Raw genomic sequence first — 19835 nt, 5'->3', positions numbered from 1 at the left:
TGTGTGTGTCCTGATGGACTGTTCACATGGTCTGTGTGTGTCCTGCTGGACTGCTCACATGGCCTGTGTGTGTCCTGATGGACTGTTCACATGGTCTGTGTGTGTCCTGATGGACTGTTCACATGGTCTGTGTGTGTCCTGATGGACTGTTAACATGGTCCGTGTGTGTCCTGATGGACTGTTCACATGGCCTGTGTGTGTCCTGCTGGACTGCTCACATGGTCTGTATGTGTGCCCTGCTGGACTGTTCACATGGCCTGTGTGTGCCCTGCTGGACTGTTCACATGGCCTGTGTGTGCCCTGCTGGACTGCTCACATGGTCTGTATGTGTGCCCTGCTGGACTGTTCACATGGCCTGTGTGTGTCCTGATGGACTGTTCACATGGTCTGTGTGTGTCCTGATGGACTGTTCACATGGCCTGTGTGTGTCCTGATGGACTGTTCACATGGCCTGTGTGTGTCCTGATGGACTGTTCACATGGCCTGTGTGTGTCCTGATGGACTGTTCACATGGTCTGTGTGTGTCCTGATGGACTGTTCACATGGTCTCTGTGTCCTGATGGACTGTTCACATGGCCTGTGTGTGTCCTGATGGACTGTTCACATGGCCTGTGTGTGTCCTGATGGACTGTTCACATGGCCTTTGTGTGTTGTTGAGGACTGTTCACATGGCCTGTGTGTGTTCTGCTGGACTATTCACATGGCCTGTGTGTGTCCTGCTGGACTATTCACATGGCCTGTGTGTGTCCTGCTGGACTGTTCACATGGCCTGTGTGTGTTGTTGAGGACTGTTCACATGGCCTGTGTGTGTCCTGCTGGACTGTTCACATGGCCTGTGTGTGTTGTTGAGGACTGTTCACATGGCCTGCGTGTGTTGTTGAGGACTGTTCACATGGCCTGCATGTCCTCCTGTGCAGAGCTGCTCTGAAGCTGTTAGCTGAGTTAACAGGTGAGTCATGGTACCCTAGAGTCATCCACAGAGCAGATCTGAGCAAAACTGTCTTAAGTTTATAACGTCTGTGAGTCAAAGTAGAGATGGCTGATGCAGGCCCCTTAGGGTAGGAACTAACCTGTGCCTTGTGTCTGCTCTCAATTTCTACTCCTAGTCAACTTGTTTCCAGAAATCCGAACATGTTCTCTTTCTGACTTAAGTGAACCTGGGGTCCATCTGCACCTAGTCCTGCTCAGAAGAACGTACCCAGTAGTAGAATCAGTGTCCACAGAAGTAAGAGTAGCACAAAGGACAGGATGGCTGTCAGGCCAGCTGCATCATATGTCCCAGAAACAGGCTGAGAGCCACCTGAATTCCCACACTGGCCCCTGACTCCCAGAAGTGAGATCAGAAAGTTATTTTTGCCATCTTGAAGAAATGCCACTTCGTTTCCAAGCAAACATTCAAGAGGTTGCCAAAGGTCACACAAGCCATCAAGAGGGGACAGAGGCTCTACAGGGAAAACGCTGCAGTAATGGAGCTGGAAGAAGGTGGTCAGGTCTGCTGCACAGGCTGTGTTCTTGTAGCCAAGGGTGGATGTTCTGGGTAGAGAATAACAGCTGGTTTCTCAGGAGGGTGACTTGTAGGCTTCTTGTAGCACATTTCTGGAGTGCTTTCTCATGTAATCTTGGAGGCATTTTTAAAAGTTTGACCCTTCATGGTCAATCAAGAAAGGACTGTTTTGAAAACTTCACCAGATTAAATCCCTATTGTACCGACTGTGGGGCTGCTGTTTCTTGCTAATAGCAGAGGCACCCACGGCCGACCTCTGGATAGGTTCACTATCCTTTCATTTGGTAGCTCATCCACACTTTGTGACTCAGCATCTCGGAGACGAACTGATGGAGCTCAGCTCTCTGACTTGCCTGAGGCAGCATCTGAAGAGAGGCTGACTCCAGTGGCCCCTCGCTGTCCATCAAAATGTCTGGCCCATCCCACAGCTTCTTCAAATGCTGTACCACTCACCACAGTCACCTTTTCATTTTTAGTCTAATTTTCTTTAACATTGACGTTTATGGTTCAGTGTTCAAGTTTGTTTGCTAGGCAGTTAGCTAAGTTCTACAGGCAAAGCCGTCTTAACAGTAACTTGATTCTCTTACAGTTTTGAAATCCAAGGTCAGAGTTGCCTCTCTCCTTGACTATCTGAGAGCTTCCCTCCCCACCCCTCACGTGTGCATGCACCCGTGCGTATGTCGGGGTCTTGCACACACATTCGTATTTCTGTCCCCATCTCCTCGTTGTAAGGAAGGCCTGGACATGTGATTTTATTTTACTGTGATGGACCCTACTCTAGAAGAGTCATTCTGAGATGCTGCAGGTTTATGACCTCAACCTGAGAAGAGGCACAGCTCAGCCCACATCAAAGCTCACCACCAGTTTCCCGACAAGTTCCAAATTTCTAGGAAATCTTCTACACAATAAAGGTCACACATTTTAACCCCATAGAGGAATACACTCTGAGTAGGTTTTGATCTCAAATGATGCTAATTACGTAGTCAAAAACCAAATAACAAAAAACCTGAAAAATCATGTCTGTTAACTAAATGAGAAATAAAGGACAGGATTGTTCTTCTGTCTTGCAGAGGTACACATACTGTCGTAGTGCACTGTTCAAGGATTTACTCTGACCCACCCTGACCCATTCTGACCCACCCCAACCCACCCTGACCCACCCTGACACAAATCTTTGCTGAAATGACCCTTCCCATCCCACTGCCTTTCATGTCATTCTTCGTGAGGGGCTGTGGGTGAAGGAAACATGAAAGAAGCCATATTTCTCTTAAGTCTCAGTGACATTCAGTTGGGAAAAGTACATCTCTAAATAATCAACCTAAACCAGAAAGCAACCCAGAAGCTAGCTTTAGAGAGCTCTTGGGTAGGTTTAGAGAACTTCTTGCTATGGAAGCCAAGAGGCTGTAGAGTTACTGGAAGAACAAATGGGTTTAAGGCAGAAACCAGGAAGATAACTGTTGGTGGGGGACTAATGTGCCCATGTGAGCTATGTCAGGTAACCAAAGTCTGTGACACGCTTGTGTCAGAAACATGGCACTCCTCCCCTGCTAGGAGAGTGTCAGTAATAGCCCTTCTCAGTCAGCTTCATCCTCCCCTCCTCCCCTCCCAAGACCACCTGTACAGTCCCAGTGACAGAAGAGTACATCGCTTTTAAATTACTGATGGAATCCACCGTGTGATGTCTTTGGGTCAAGATCTTTCCCTTCACTTTCGGTGCAGTTCATGGGGGTGGGGGGAGGTGATGTTACCAGATGCTTTTGATGGTGGGCCAACAGGCCTGCTGGAAAGAAAGCTTCCTGGGTGAAGGGTTACACCTTTCTCCTCCTCAGTAGGGTAACATGATTCAGTGGAGAGGGAGGGAGTTAGACTAACTCTTGTCCCTTAGTTCTCAACTTTGAACTCTCATGGGTAGAGTTGCTCATTTGCACTGATACTTCAAAAGCAGCATTAATCTGTCTGCCCATAGTATGTAGCTAGAGAGCACATGGGGTGGACCAGGACTCCACACCCATAGGAGTCATTAAAGAGGGCATGGTAAACAATATGCTTCATAGGCAGGAGAACCTGAGGGATCTTCAGAACCTAAGAGAAAATCTAGGTGCAGTGGCTCCTAAGCTTATTATCCCAGGCCTGGGGAGACTGGGATCCCCATGGCTTTAGAGCCAGATAATCTAGCCTAATTGAAAAGTCCCTGCTAGAAGAATGGCCCCAGTGAGCGGCCCTATCTCAAAGGAGTAGAACTGCGTTCATGGGGAAGACTCCAGGCCTCCATAAACATGTACACACACAACGAATGTGTGGCCTTTACATATGCATTAAAATTGATAAGTATACAGCCTTGGAAAGCAAGCCAAATGATTGAAAGACAAATTGTGTAGTACCCAGATCCTGGCAAGGATGGGAGAGAGCCCCAGAGAGTTTGACGGTGGAGTGAGACTGAAGTCCTGCATCCTTTAGGACCCCAGATTGAGCATTGTGCGTGTGTAGGTGGACATGTGCTGGTAGAGCCTAAATCTGAGGCTTCATGTATGCTGGGCATGCACCTTACTTCTGAGCTGCTCCTCAACTGACCATGTATTTTTAAAGTAAGCTCATAGACTTATGTATGATTCATGACAGAATGGCTTTCTTGGTCAAAGAGCATTAGGGAACTTTTTACTTGAGGAAAAAAAGAAAAAAAAAAGAAAAAAAAGAAAATTCTAAACTAGGCCAAACTGATGCAAATACTTTCAGACATGTGGCACCAGTGGAGAGAAATCTAGTATTTGTTTAGTAAACTGAAATAAATCTGTTGTGCCTTTCGAAGCAGAAGGAAAAGGAAGCGAGGACAACTAGCTTTGGAAAGATGGCGCCATGTTCCTGTGGCCCCAATGAGAGGCAGACACAGGAGGTTAAGGCTCACCGGGGGTTGTCTTGCTCTGTGTAATGGCAAACTCCAAGCAAACTATGGTGATGAACTAGACCCTGTCTCCAACAGAAGAAAAGAGAGACATGGCATTGGTAGTATGCGGTTCAAGTGATTCATTAAAGAGATAGGCGGACTCCCTGCTGGGACAGTAGTAGCCCCACGCACTTGGGTCAGAGACCACGAGCCATTAGGATCACCCAGGAGCCTGCATCAACCAATTTCTACTCTCATGAGTAGGTCTGGGATTGGTTGATAGGATCTATACTTATACTTAGAATAAGACTTCTATTAAACGTTCCTTTTCTAAGCACACTCTAAGCACTTACCATACTTTTCTCTCATAGTCTCACATACGTGGTCTAAATACTTGCTCTGATGTTTACTTTGTTTGAGCACAACAGTGTATCCATGTGTAGTGTACTGGATATCAGGTTACAGACCCTGCCAGTGAGCACAGTGTGTTTAATCAGCAAGGCACAGAGGCCTCTGCCCCAGAACCAGGCACCTAAAAGGAGCTGTGGAGGTTGACTCTGGTATTTGCCATTTTCAGTGAGGAGGTTGAATCAAACTGCAACTCATTCACAAGTCAGCAAGCTTCTTTTGTAAGTAAGCCATGTGATTGCTATTAAAGTACTGTGTGAGGGGCCATCTTGGGACATGTGAGCACTGCTGTGTTTTTTCAGGCTTGTGGGTGTTATGCACTCATACAGATGCCCTTTAGAGTCTCTCAAGCCCCTCAAAGCAAGCAAGACTACCCTGAAGGATTCTACTGTAATGAGGCTGTTTCTATCGGGAGAGCTCTTTAGAAAGGAGCATGTGAACTCAGGAAGCTGGAAGGAAGATAGCTACTAGAAATATGTGTCAGTCCATGGGAGCTACCCCACTTCAGTAAAAGCTGCCCCGGCCTCTTTTTTTCTTTCCAACGCTCTCTATAAGAACTGTTTGTTTTTATATGAGCACAGCGTCCCTCCTGAATCTGAGGAACGGGCTGGGGAGTTCCACCGCAGCACTGCCCGACCTAGCGTCACTGCACATCGTGATGGCAAAAATCAGCATCTGGGTTTTCGAGGCTGTGGCTCTCAGTGGGACCTTCCTTGATGCCCAGAGCATCTTGTTCAGCTCCTGCCACCAGAGAATCTGACTTCCAGAGAGCAGGACTCTTCTTCCTCCTCTGTTGTGAAGAACCATTGTACAGTACCAGATAGGTTTGCCGTCTGCATGGCATATTCCTTGGGCCCTGCCCGCTCTGCTTCATTTTGTTCACACAACTTTCAGAGTGCCTTAGGATCACTAGCTAGGGACTGTATTTAGAGAGCCTTGCCGACCTCACTCACCATGATAAGAGGAGCCCTATGGCCCTGTGGGAAGCACTGCTGTCTTCCAGCCCTTGCAAGTCTAGTTGGTGGCACAGCGAAGGTCCACACTGAGATCTTTTGTAATTTCCAGCAATGTTTCTAACCCAAGTTAACTCCATGCTTTTGGTCAATGTACGTACAGCAGAGGCACATAGCAGAGGGCCTTGGGCAGTGGCACCAAGCAGTAGAAGAGCAACAAACGTGTCACAAGCCAGGGTAGGTCAGTGACTGTCCCATCACCATCCAACTGTGTTTATCAAAGGCACTCTGGCCACACACCTGTGACGAAAGTCAATCCCCCTAATGAGAGTTCAGGTCATTGAGCAGAGGCCCCGCCCTTCTCTGAAGTTCTGCCATGCAGTGTGGACACCATGTTGGACTCCGGAGGCAGTTCAGATCTTGAGGGTAGCCCTGGAGCCAGCTTGTTCACCACTGAACTGTGTGATGCTGAGTGGGGCCCTTACCTTGTTTGACACCTCACTGCTTCTGTCACCTGAGTGAAGAGCGGAGCCCGTGTCACCAAACTGGCCACTGTGTCACCATCATGAGTGTGCCCAGTCACCTCGAGGAGCAGTGCCTTTTTCTCCTTGGGATTCCGAGACCCAGTAGGGTGGTTTGGGGGAATTTCACCTACCTTCTACGTGGTGTTCTATAAACTCTGTTTCTACTTACCTTTCCCGCCCCACTGGAAACCATCCTTGAGAGATAATTGAACGAAACCCCAGGTGACCATCAGGTTGCGGGGCCTCTGCACTGTGTGCCAGCCACTAAGGAAGGGGGGTGCTGGTCTCAGATGCTAACCTGCCCAGCCAGCAAGAGATAAGAAAACCGTACTAGGCTTGTTAATCTCAAAATTCCCATAGGTCAAAGCAACATGTTCCTTTATGCCTATTATCTAAATATCCCTGAGGAGGAGGCCCAGTGAGGTTGCCGTTTGAAGCACCAAATCCTCCAGAAGAAGCCTCCTTTAATCCTGCTGCTCTTTGTTTAAGCAAAGTACCGGGAACCAGCCATGCTGCCATGTTTGTGAGAAGCTGCCATTCTTCCAGGACAGCACCATGGTGGTCCTCAGGTCAAGAAAGCTGAATGTAGTTGGGGTTGGGATGATCAAACATAGACAGTTTCCTAAAATTATACTTTTAGCGCATTTATATATTCATTACAAAGTGTGCTACATGCTAAAAATAGTTTCCTTTGTAGGCCAATGGAAATTCCAAAGCACACTGAGGGAGCACAGGTAAGATAGTTTTTAGGGTGCTAGGTAGAGGCGCCCTGGTTGTTTATCAGCCTCAATTTCACAACTCAATTCTTTAATTTCAGCAACTCTATTGCCATAAAAGCATGGAGGAGGGTAGCCAAAGTCAGTGTGCAGAACTGAGGACCAGGGCTCTGGGGAAGTGAGTGAGTGACTGGGACAAGCCCTTCCACCCCGCTGCGTGTTTCCTGGGCTGCCCGTCTGCTGCCTCTTGGACAAACGCTTCATCTATTTTCCTTTCCTGTGTCCTTCCTTGTGTTTTATGTCTGCTCTGAGCCACCAAGCAAGCGTGCACATCCCCCCAAGGCTCTGTGTTTGTGTTTATTATGCAGTTGTCATGAGGGTCGCTACTCTCCAGAGTCTCAGTGCCTCCTTCTCAAAGTATGCTTTGTTGTTGTGGTTGTGCTTTTTTGTAGTTGTTGTTTTGGTTTGGTTTTTTTTGTGGGGGTTTTTGGTCACTGGTTAGGTATATCTTCCTGAGTTTCAGAGTTTTACATAAATCTTCTAAGAAACTATGGGAAACACAAGAATGTGTAGGTCAACTATCTGAATATAGTTTTTATGTCCCCAGTGTGTAAATCTTTCTCTTTTCAACTTATTTTTTAAGACTTTTTTAAAAAAATCATTTATCTGTGTGCATGAATTCCACGTGTGAGTGTGTGTGTGTGTGTGTGTGTGTGTGTGAGTGTGTGTGTGTGTGTGTGTGTGTGTGTGTGTGTGTGTGTGTGGAGTTACAGGAGGTTGTGAGTCTCTGGGTATGGGTGCTGGGAACCACACTTGGATCTTCTGGAAGAGCAGAAAGCATCCAACCTGCAGAACAGAACCTTCTTTCTATCCCTACCATTGATTTTTGAGTCAGAGTTTCCCACTAACCCTGGAGTTCACTGGTTACTAGATTGGCTGCCTTGGGGTTTTCCTGTCTTGGCCTCCCCCCAGTTCTGGAATCATAGCTTGGTGGTTGTTTTTTGTTTGGGTGGGGTTTTTTTTTGGGGGGGGTGTTTTGTTCTGTCTTGTTAATGAGTTCATGGTCCAAATTCAGGTCCTCATTCTTTTAAACAAAGGGTTTTACCCACCAAACCATCTCTTCCAGCCCTAAGACCTGTATTTTTTTTTAATTTAATTTAATTCTTTATGCTGTCCCATTTTCTGTATTAGAAAATCCAAGATGAAAGCAGCTGTTTCATGGAAGAAACTCTGGTAGGAGCATAATGCATGAGACTGACGTATTTCTACTCAGTAGTCTGTAAGATTGCTGTGCCCATTTTATAGTCAAGGCAACTAATGAGGCCATCTAACTTGGAAGCCCTCCCTTAATTAGTACTTTGGGTTTATGACATCTCCACAACAGAGACTTAATTGTGCTGATACATTCTGAGGTGTGTCAACATGCTGCTTTCCTTCATGTTTCTTTGTTTGTTTTGACACAGTATTACTATGCACCTAGGGTAGCCTTGGACTCTTGATCCTCTTGACTCCAAGTTACAAATGCTGAGATTACAGGTGTGGCCACCAGGTCTGGCTCTGTTATTCCTGTAACAACAGATGGCCTATTGTTTTGGATGAGAAGGGGCTACTAACGGGATTATTGATTCTCCTTCAGAATGAGGGGGGCCTGCTTTCTCCCGTCTTCTACTTGTCATTGGAAGGGACAGGTGCTTGCTTGTAGTAGCTCAGACAGGGTCACATCTCTCCAGGCTCCATCCAAGGACACGGAGTTCCTGTGGTTGTCAGGTTAGGCTTGTCTATTATGATGTCACAACCCAGTTATTTTTGAGGTCTTTGAAAGTTTACTTTGGTTCAAAATACCAGACTAGCTTTTGTCTCCAGGAAATAGGTGGGGGCGGAGATGGTAGAAGGATTAAAGATCACTGGTGTGCCTGCTTCATGCAGTGTGAGTCTCTCCCAGGTTCAGGGAGGTTGTGTTTGAGAAGCCGAGACAGAATACCTTAGTTTCGGTTCCCAGGGGTGCCTTCCCCATTACACCTGGGCGTTGTCCCAAGACAGTGAGGCCAGACTCATAGGACATCACAGAAAAGAGGGACAGCAACAGCTTCTTGGCTGTACCCGCCCCTTCTGTTTTGTTTTGTTTTTTCCTGATGACCTTGAACCTCAGCAAGGCTAGGAAGATAAGAAGCAAAGCTAAAACAAGCCAAAGCAGTTATATAACAGGTTAAAACCAGTCAGAACCTCAGAGCTTGGTGACAGGTTATTCACCTAGTATTCATGAGGCCTTGGATTCTGTAGGTAACTCCAAGAAGTGGGAGGGTCCTTACATTTTGAGATATGTAGTCGAAGCATAAACTGTCTGATGGGGTGTTGCACCTGGTCTCTTAGGGGTATCCATGATACTTTAATGTCCCGTGGAGCTTTGTCCTGTCTGTCCAACAGCTGAGCACAAAAGCTATGTTGTTGTGTTGAGTGGCTGGGCTGATCCCTTCTAGAGAGAAGTTATGTTTGGTATCTAAAGAACAATGAGGGTGTGCTGCTTGGCTGATCAGTGTGGGATCAAGTTCACATTCCCCAGCACCCACTCTCCCACCTCCACTCACAGTGGGTGGAAGCCGAGGGAGGAAGGGCAGGTTCATTTTTACCCTGGGGAGATGTGAGCTCTGGCTCTCCTAATATGGACACAGCTGGGCCTGGGGAGCATTAAACATTGATTTAATCCACTGCTGGAGGAGCGTCCCAGGAAGAAGTGGATTAGTAACCAATCAACACAGGCCCGTCCCCTTGTTTTCCCAAGGGCACCTCCTCTTATGGAGCTAAGTGTTTGGTGAACAAACACCCTGGAAACTGGCTTTCTATCATGATTATTTGTATTAGGGTCAGCAACCCTCCAAGGTAGTAGATTTTACTTTCCTTTGTGTGTGAGAGCGAGATTTTTATACGTGTTAATAAAGATGATTCGGGCATAATCTTATGTTTTTAAATTGCAGCTTATTTAAGTTCCTTTTAAAGGCCTGATGACCAGCAATCTCTTCTGTGTGGCAAATTTCATAAAAGAGTAGATTTTCTGGGGCCATAAACTTCCTATACAGCCCCTCCTTCTGAGGCATATGGGCACAGCCACTAGCACACACTTCTGCACACTGTACCTTACCAGGCCATATGCCATATCGCACCCTGACAAATGAAGGGAAAGCACCCACATGTGCTATTGGCTTTCCAGCTAGGAAAAATCCATCAGACCATTTATGTGTGTCTGTGCCTTTGGGAAGATGTTTGTCATTAATTCTCCCAGAACATGTGCATGCATGTGAGAGAGAGAGAGAGAGAGAGAGAGAGAGAGAGAGAGAGAGAGAGAGAGAGAGAGAGAGAGAGAATGTCTTCTAATCAAGGGAACCCATTTGGTCAGAGAAGGCTGCCCACAACTTAAGGAAGTCATTCAGCATGGCTACTCTTGAATAAAGCAATCCCTTTGTACAGAGCGAAGGGTCTTTTTCACTGTCATAGGCTTCCTGCCTGATTCTAGGCTAGCTCTATAATCAGAACATGGCAAGTGCTGCCTTCTATGGTCAGTGCTATAGGCCAACATTAAACCAACCCCCCTGAAGATACATGTTAAGGTCTTTGTGCAGGACCCAGAATTGTATTAACCATGAATCTCAAAGGATTCCTTGCTTCTTCATAGGATGGTCATTGGAATCTTGTATTGTTTTAAGGCTTTTTGTGGACTTGCTTGATTCATACCCTGAGTTTATTCCTAAATACAGGTGATAGGAAATGCTCCCTTTGTCAGCCCAACAGCACATCCTTTTCATCACCATGTCTCCCTTCTTTCTGCTCACAGGAACTTGCTGTCATAGAGCACATCACCCTCTGTATTATTGACATTCAAAGTGAGATGCCTTCCAAAGACCTATAATAGTTTTTGAAAGCTGTTACATATAGGGCATCATTAAAAACCACCCAAATTAGTGGTTCTTGGCACCCAAAAGTGGGATTACTGAAAAAAGAGGACCTTAAGGTGACTCTGAGGCATGAATCATAGTGGGCCCCAGATGCTGAGATTTGTAACACTCACACCCCAACCCTCTCCAACATCAATACACCCCATTGTACCACAACTGCATACCCACACTGATACACACATTGTGAGACACACTGTGATTCTCAAAGAGCATTTAGAGGTAGGAACTGAAGATAGAAAGCCCCTGTCTGTAATTGGTATTTCACCTATGAGCACCCATTAAGGTTATAGTGTCTGTGAGTAAATGTCAAGGAGGTCACATGAAGAATTACAGTCGGGGGCTAGGGTGATGGCACACTCAATAAAATGCCTGCCATGCAAGTGTGATGAGCTGAGTCTGATCCACAGAACAGGTATAAGAAAGGCCAGCACTGGGAGGCAAGGCAAGCTGACGGTGCCACCTTGTCAAGCTTCAGCCCAGCAAAAGAACCTGTCTCAAAAACTAAAGAGAACAACTTTCACAGAACAGCACCTGAGGTTGTCTTTTTGCCTCCACATTGATGTGTACACATGCATGCATATATGCACATATACATTAAAATACTACAGCCATACTCATGGTGAAGAGTATATGATAACGTCTCTCTCTTCCAGCAGTTGTGGGGTTGGGCTACATTTTGTGGTCTGTGTTTTGACCTGGGATTAATCAGATCCATATAATAAACAAGGTTTTTAAAATGATATGATCACAGTGGATGTTCCCTTAGTTCCAATCAGAACTTAAGGGCCAGGCTGTAGGAAGTGATAAAGGCATTGGAATTACCTAAGCCCCAATGTCTCCATTCTCAAGCTGTGACCCCCCCCTTCCCTCGTGAGGCACAGGCGGAGCCGCTTAGGTATCTAGTGCTGTGTAAACTGCTTCTGTTGAAATTGGGCTGTTCTGGTTAATTACCAAGTTACAAGGTTTTTGTGACCTCTAATAACTGTTGCTTCAGAGCACTTTTCCTCTGGCTTTGATATCATTAAGTTGGTCAACATTTTCTTTCTTTATTGTTGTTGTTGTGTGGATGAATACTCTGTTGCATGTACACCTGCATGCTAGAAGACAGCATCGGATCCCTTTGTCATAAACAAACATATGTGGTTGCTGGGAATTGAACTCAGGACCTCTGGAAGAGCATTCAGTGTTCTTAACCACTGACTCATCTCTCCAGCCCCATGGTCAACATTCTCATGACACCTGTGTGGCACATAGGCAGTATTATCTTTACTGTTGCCGTTTTCTAATATTTTCTTTGAACTTCATAGAGAACATAACCACAAGGCCTCACCTTTCATGTGTAACTTCCAAGTGTTGTGTTAATGGAGAGAAATGCTGGAAATATGACATTTTCCAGCTCACCAAGGAGAAATGCAAATGAAAGTGGGGGAAAAAAAAAGTAAAACCCAATACTTTTATTTATTCAGACCTCTCCTGCTCAAAACGGAGTTAAGGCAGCTTCCAAAAGAGCATGGCAGAACATGGCAGTAAGATGGGCGAGGAACATAGTTAATATCCAGAAAACTGTTCCTGAGCATCCTGTCCTGGCTAAGGAGGGCCCCAAAGTTCCACATTTTCAGGAAGGTGAAGCACAGTGGAGGATGAGGAGGATGAAGGGAAATAAGGTACCTCCATTTGACCATTTCTGACATTGGTACCAGAGAGCAGTAAAACTGAGGGAAGGGATAGCCTCATCCCAGTCAACACAGCAATGGATTTATAAGACCTTTTCTCTTGCTGTCTCTCCATAAAGGTTGATGGCATCTCACCAGATCTACATGGAAAGAGGGTGTTCCTAGAGCACAGGAAGATGAAGTCCAGGTCCAACTTTATGGAGGTCTGGCTGAATCCAAGCCTGAACTCAATCATGTCCCCCGGGGAGGAGTTTAAGCATCAATAGTCTGGGAACTGGGAAGTTCTGTGTGTGTGTGTGTGTGTGTGTGTGTGTGTGTGTGTGTGTGTGTGTGCGCGCGCGCGTGTGTGCTTGTTGTAGGTATAATTTTTTTGTTTTTGTTTTAGGTGGTGGTGGTTGTTAGCACAGCACCATTAGTTAGCCTGTCTTAGCTCATTAGCAAGGATCATGACCTCACAGCAAAGGGCACAGTCCAGAAGTGGGGTCCTTGGTTAGGGTGCTCAATGGCAAGGCTCAGTTCTTAGTACTAAAGAGGGAAAAGGAGACATCAGCATCTTCCACACTGTCCACGAGGTTGAGTTCTGCATAGCATTCTGGGTAACACTGATGAGGTCCAGGCAGCACTTACAAACAGGAAAGCATAAATCTGGGCAGGGAGCTAAGCCTGTAGTGGACCACCCGGTATGATCCATACTTCTCTCCTGAGCATTATGCTGCAGGACTATACCCACTCAGCAGGGCTAAGATCTCCCTCAGAAAGGAACCAGGGCCTCATCATAGCACTGGCGGTGAAGCAGACAATATTAGTGTACAGAGGAAACAAGGCGTAAGGTGTGTCACATTCAGTCAAAATTTAAAGCTGTAATGTTTGGTCAGTTGATTCCTGTTGTGTCATCTCTAGGTGACTGTATCTGCAGACCCTGCTGTCTTGTTTTGTTGCTCAGACTGTCCTAGAACTCAAAATCCTGCCACAGTCTTTCCAGTGCTGATATTATAAGCCTGGCGGCGTAGGTTAGTAACAGAGTCCTTAGATCCTTTGGGAGCCAAAGTTTTTGGCTTCTCTCTACAGATGGTTCTCCCTTGGCTTCGCCCAGGGGAGCATAATTTGCTGTCTGTTGGAATAATTAAAGGGCTCCCTATGTTTGCCCTGAAGGGCTTCCTGTGGGCTCTCCTCATTCCTCTGTGCTATGCTTCATTCACCAGATAGAAGCAGGAAGAGAGCACCCACCCTATCAGTATAAGACTAGATCAGGTCCCTTTCCTGTGAGAGGAGTAACTTCCTCTTCCACAAAAACATAAAAATAATTTAAAAAAAGATAGAAAAAAACCAAAATAAAATACTTTCTCTGTGAAAATAATCTCCAGTTTCTGTATTTAGCAAGGCTTTTGTTTAAAAAGCAATGGCATTTCCTCAGGCTCTGGAACTGTCTTTGACTGTTATGAACCACTTTGAGACAAAGTTTCTTAGAAAAACTTCCTTTCCAAACATGCCTGTCAACTAGCTGTGGCATTTAAAAAGATACAATCCAAACACAAATCAGTCCATTTTTAAAGGACGTCTTGAAAGTATGTTTACTACTCTGGAAGATGCTAGACTATCCATCCCTGACTGCAAATTTTCAATGTGTTTAAAGGTTTCTCCACAGTCTACTGACATTTGTGTTAACTCATAAGCAAGGAGGGGCTTAAGTAACCACTAGAGAAATGTATTCTGGTTGCACTGAACAATAAGGACATTAATTTTCCAGTGTTGCAGTCTTTATTCTTTGTTAAATTCAGCCCCAACACCAAGATGTAATTTAAATTACTGGTGTACAGGGACCTTATATTTTCTATTTTTCTTTTTTAAGTTGTTTTAGAACTGTGTCCCTCTTTCTTATTTTTCTTCAAATGTACAATTCTGTGCTTTTTAAAAATGGCAATATTCCAGCAGTTAGAGAAACTGGAGTTAATTAGAGACATAATAATTGTAAGAGTAGGCCACCCTTGAACTATGTACTGCGTGTTCCTTTATCCCTGTCTGCTTCTATTTACTTTAAATAAAAGTTTATTACATGTATTTATTTATTACTATGTGAATGTGTGTCGGACAGGTTCCATGGAAGGGTGTGTAGTCAGTTCTCTGCTCCTGCCATGTGATGCTGGGGGTTGAACTAAGGTCATCAGGCTTGGGAGCATGTGCTTTGCTCCACTGACCTCTCTCTCCAGTTCCCCTTCACCGTTAAGACAATGAATATCAGTTATGTGTTAGGCCACGTTTTAGTGACTAGACAAAAATCAAGGAAAAAAAAAACAGGCTAATGCCATTCCAGGAGCTTAAAGTGTGGTTAGGGAGATAGACATTTAATCAGTTAATAATAAAAATAAATAACAAGGTGGCAAGATGGTTTAGCAGGTTGAAGGTGATTGTTGCAAGACCAATAGCCTGAACTTTATCTCACTTCCCTCGAGGTAGGAGAGACCTGACTTGTACATTGTCCTCTGCCTCTACACACATGACATGATACGCACACACAGGCACACACCTCCCCCACATATATACCCACATGATAGATTAAAAATAGACGGCCATAAAAATTGTGCCATACTGAGTGAGCCTCATATAAGGCGAGGGTTTAACTTGAGTTTCTTCTCAAGCACTGGCTCCTCAGACATCAGAAATGGAAAAGGGCAATGGTAATGATAGAGTGGGGAAGGGATGTGAGATCCGCGCTTTCAAGATCTGAAACAGTCCTGCTCTAAAAACAAGGTTTCAGTGGCAGTTACAGAAAGTGATGCAGACAGGGTGCTGCCCAAATACTGGGGAACATTAGACTTTGAGCTTGATAGCGAGGAGAAACCTTTCAGACGTGATACTTCAGGTAGGAGCCAGATGCAGGCCATGTGTCTCCAATAAAGCAAAGTGACGGGATTGCAGTTTCCTTCGGAAAGACTCAGGCTTCTCTATGGAAGGGATTGTGGGACAAGGAAACACATCAGGGGACCGTTCAGTCTAAGAGTTCCCGGTGCTGGGCAGGGCTGAAAAGGGCTGTTTGGTGGGGCCAGAGTTCTAGACTTCTGTATCAAAAATAACCTGTGGCTCCATGAGGGTTATGGATTTGAGAACAATTTCACATACACACGTGATTTATGATTACAGGGAAATGAAAATTGTAGAACCAAAAAAGAAAGCCTTTAAGTACTTTAAATACTATCCAGCCATAACAGGTTCTTATAGAAGTCTGCGTAAAGCTTAATTTGCAATAGTTATCTTTCTTATTAATAAACTCTTTGAATTGAACTGTTTATGTTAGTGTTCTTATGGTAAACACCCAAGGGGGAAATTAATGATCAAAGGCAGTGTCTGCCAGGATGAATATATATATTCTGAAATTGTTAGCAGTATGAAGCTTGAATAACTCAAAGTTTTCTTTCTGCATAATGTGATGTTTAATGATTTTTATCTGTTTATGTATGTGTATGTGCTTCCCCTCTTTCCAAAGCATTAATTTCTATGCATTCCCCTTCAAGTAAGATAAAATTGGACGTGATAGTCGTACATGTATGTACGCTTACCACGTGTAAGATACTAAGCAAAGGAATATACATTCTTTTTTTTTTTTTGTACCTGGATAGAGAGATACAGAGCCGACTGCATCTACAGTCATTCTAGAGTTTTGTTTTGTTGTTTTTGTTTGGTCTCCATTTCTGGAAATACGAGCACTGCTAAGAACCCCCCAACAGGCCTGTTGTCTATCCTAGGACACAGCCATCTTTAGCGGCCACATGAGGGTCCGGCTGTGTTTGGGAATGGAGGGTACAATAAAGTTTTCCATTCTGATGCCTCATTAAGCAGATCCTCTGTGTGTAAAGTACTCCATGGTGAAGTTGCCTCTATTTAAAGTCCGGAGTTTGATCTTGCCTTTGATCTAAACCTTTTGATCTTGAAAGAAGGATGGAGTAGCAATAAAGAGCCCCCCCCCCCCGACAGACTTTTTTTTTTTTTTTTTTAAGAAATGTGATAAAGTTAAAGGGCAGCAGAGTCAGGCAGCCCCGGTAGCTCGGCAGTCTCTCCTCAGGCCTGGTTGGCTCAGAGGGACGGAGGAACATGGGGGAGTCCATCCTTAGCCGTAGAACAGGAGGGCTCTCCCCCTCCCAGGTCCATATGACACATGAACACTAGACTCCCTAGGTCACCTGCCACCTTGGTGGTGCTGGCAGAAAAGTTGCTTCCCCTCGAAATCCTGGGCTCAGGGTCCCTCCATCCTATAACCCGAGCTTCAGACTAGACCCAGGGGCATGTTGTGTTCACGGGTGGATGGATGGATTGGTGGACGGGTGGATGGATGGGTTGGGGCGAGGCGCGTCGGGGCGCTGGTCCAGGCAGAGGGTGCTTTCTGAGAACAATAACAGCCAGGACCTGGGCGCCTACACCTTTAAGGCAGGCCCCGCCCCGCCCGCGCCCGCCGGCCCGCCCGCTCGCCCGCCCGCCGAGGTGTCGCGCTTGTGGCGCTGGGCTCCGTGAACTTGACTTGTTCTCCCCGCAGGCGCTGCAGGAGGAGCGCAAGGCCCAGGACTGCTCGCCGAGTAGGCTGGCACGGCAGGTGGGCTCCGAGGTAAGTGCGGCGGGCAGAGGTGGTAGCAGCGCCGGCTGCCCAGATGAGGCGGGCACCCGTACCTCGACCTGCCTGAAATGCTTGTCGGGTTTTGACTTCAGGTGGCAAAATGGATTGGAGTGAACCGAAGACCCCGAAAACGCAGACGAGGGAAGCAGGAAGACGCCTTTGAAAAGGTAGGAGGCCCTGGAGGGTGCTGCTAGGAGGAGCTCCAGTGTGCTGCCTTGTGCCCAAGATTCGGTCGTCGCCTGCGTTTGGGGAGTTTGCTTTCCAGCAAGAAAGCTTTACCTGTGCGGGGAAGCATAACAGTGGTGTCCGTCTGGACCCGGATGGGGGGCAGGTGTCACGTGCTCCTTACACTGCAGGGATGTCCCCCGAGAAACAGAAACGAAAGCTTCCAGGCAGATACCCTCCCACCCCCCACCTCCCCAGGCAGGCATCAGCGCATGGGCCCACACAGCTAAACCTCTACCAGGAATCCTGTGCGAACTGGCGACCGTCAGTGTGAGAAGTGGGCAACTTCAGACACGCCAGGACCAATTTTCCTTTTTGCTCAGCATTTTTTTTTCCCTCCTGAATTTGGAATTTTAATAGTTACTTTGTAGACCTTGCTGGCTGCTTCCCGCTGTGAATGCGTGGGGTTGAAACTTGTGATAAATATTTTGAAATCAGGTGAGTAGCCCATTAAGCCCCTTTTCTTAGTGAAAAGGGGGCAGATGTTAATGGCATGTTTTGGTTTTGTCAATTTTGCTTAAATATACTTCTGCAGTTGGGCGGGGGGGTGGGGGGCTGTAGCACTAAGGGACTAAAATAGCGTGTGTTGTTCTGCCGCTGGGATAGATGATGAATCACTGGGCTCTGAAGCCAAATCCTTGCTGATAGCTTTGCTGCCAGCTCCTGTGTTTGCCTTAGTATGGGCATCGGGCGTCTGAGAACGTGCACAGAGCTCGCAGTGATGGCGATGTGGAGTTTTAGTATGCACTTAAGGGCACTCGGGGCCACTTGGAAGAGACCTAGCAAAAGAACTAACTAGGCAAATCGTGTGAGAAGTGCTTCCTCGCCCAGCCTTGTAAAGAGCAAGCTATGCGAGTATACTAAGTTGAGCAGTGCCAAGAAAACAACTCTTTTTTTTTTAAACAAATGGATTCGGAGCCGTGCCTTAGATGCTATGGCAGGTTATGATTGCTGCTCTCTTACAATGTAGGCAGCTTTAAAAGGTCTGTGACTAATGAAAGACGCCATAAAACAGCTGAAGAATGGAAAGCCTTATGATATGCCTAGCACTTGAACAAGTGTTTGTAGCTACAATTATTAAAGTGGAAATAAGATCAGCCACACATGGAAAAAGGAGGCGGCCTTATTGAGCACTTGGTATCACCACTACCAAAATCCAAAGCAATAACTGCCTCTAAAATTTGGGGAGGCCAACACCACAGAGGCCCCCCCACCTTCCAGTTCAGTGGCAGCCTCCCCCTCCCCCAGTCAGCTCTCCATTGTGCCCCAGTAGGTCTACTGGAAAAGCCACCGCCCCTGACTTTCTTCCTAGACATTGTGGGTAGTGGTTTGAAAGAACTTGAAACTGAATTGGATAGCCTTACTTTCTAGGAGTGCAAGGGTATCTGGTGTGCCCAGAGACGTGTTTATGTGGGTGTCCCCACCTCTTTTTCCCAGGTCCAGCCCCAACAAGCACCTTTCCCTGTCACCCCTGCTAGGAGAAGTGTCTGACTAGAAAGGTGGGCACTGTGAAGGGCCAGGTGAGCAGTCAGATCTGTGATCCAAGGGCAACCCCAAAGGCGCAGGACCGAGGGGGTCGCTGAGGTGAGGGTTCAACCCAAGTCTGGTGCTAGAACTTGATGCTGTTGCTGGTGGGACCCTCAGTCGGTCACTCACTGTTGATTCTGACGAGTTGCTGAACCTGGCTAGTACCTTAATACCCAGCACTCAAGAGACAAAGGCATGAGTTTAAGATTAGCCTTGTCTACATAGTTCCAGGACAGCCAGGGCTACGGAAGGAGATCTGTCTCAAAACAAAAGAAAAAGAAAAACAAAATTTGAAATGTCTGCTGGGCCACAAGCAAGTTAACACATGTATCCTTTCTGTGCCTCACTGTGCGTGTTCCTGCTTTCACTAACTTAGCAAGACTGAAACAGAGTACATGTCAGGCCTGCATGTTCCGGACCTAGCTGCTGCCTGCTCCTTTGTCTTCCACCTTCAGATTCTCTCAGGAGTCAACCCAGACCAGACCAGACCGGACTGGACTGGACTGGACTAGGTAGATTTGGTCAAACAGTCTGTGGACCAGATCCGAGTGACTTTGGCTGAGCAGCCTGTGCTAACTATGCTGGGACGGCAACGTTTTACTTCCCCAGGCACAGGCAGCTCTTACTGCGTGGTAAAAAACAGAACGGTCTGGCTATCTTGAGAAAGGAAAACAGCCATGGCAGCAGGCCAGGCTCGGGGCTGTGTGGAAAGAATCTCATTTTATGGGAGACATTTGTTTTCCCCTTAAAGAAATCGTCCCAGGCACTAAACAGTGGGCATAGTCTGATGGAGCTCGAAATATTAGCTGAGAGTTTCAGTTAGACAAGCAGTGCAGTCGGCCTGTGAAGTCTGAGCTGTGAAGAAGCAACCGGA

At 46.4% G+C, this 19835-nt stretch overlaps 1 protein-coding gene across 1 annotated transcript in view; it reads left to right on the top strand.

Moving 5' to 3' along the window:
* Positions 1-19835, top strand: part of AOPEP (aminopeptidase O (putative)) — a gene marked incomplete at its 5' end in the record, with an annotated part of 246495 nt that overhangs the window by 169506 nt on the left and 57154 nt on the right. The window contains 2 exons of the mRNA XM_080931953.1: positions 17132-17200; positions 17302-17376. Of these exons, the coding sequence (XP_080788079.1) occupies positions 17132-17200; positions 17302-17376 (144 nt within the window). The remainder of the gene's footprint in view (positions 1-17131; positions 17201-17301; positions 17377-19835) is intronic.

This window comes from Micromys minutus (genome assembly GCF_963924665.1).
Source record: "Micromys minutus genome assembly, chromosome: 1".
NCBI lineage: Eukaryota > Metazoa > Chordata > Mammalia > Rodentia > Muridae > Micromys > Micromys minutus.
The sequence above is the reverse complement of the archived record's forward strand: the minus strand, read 5'-3'. Positions and strand labels throughout refer to the sequence as shown.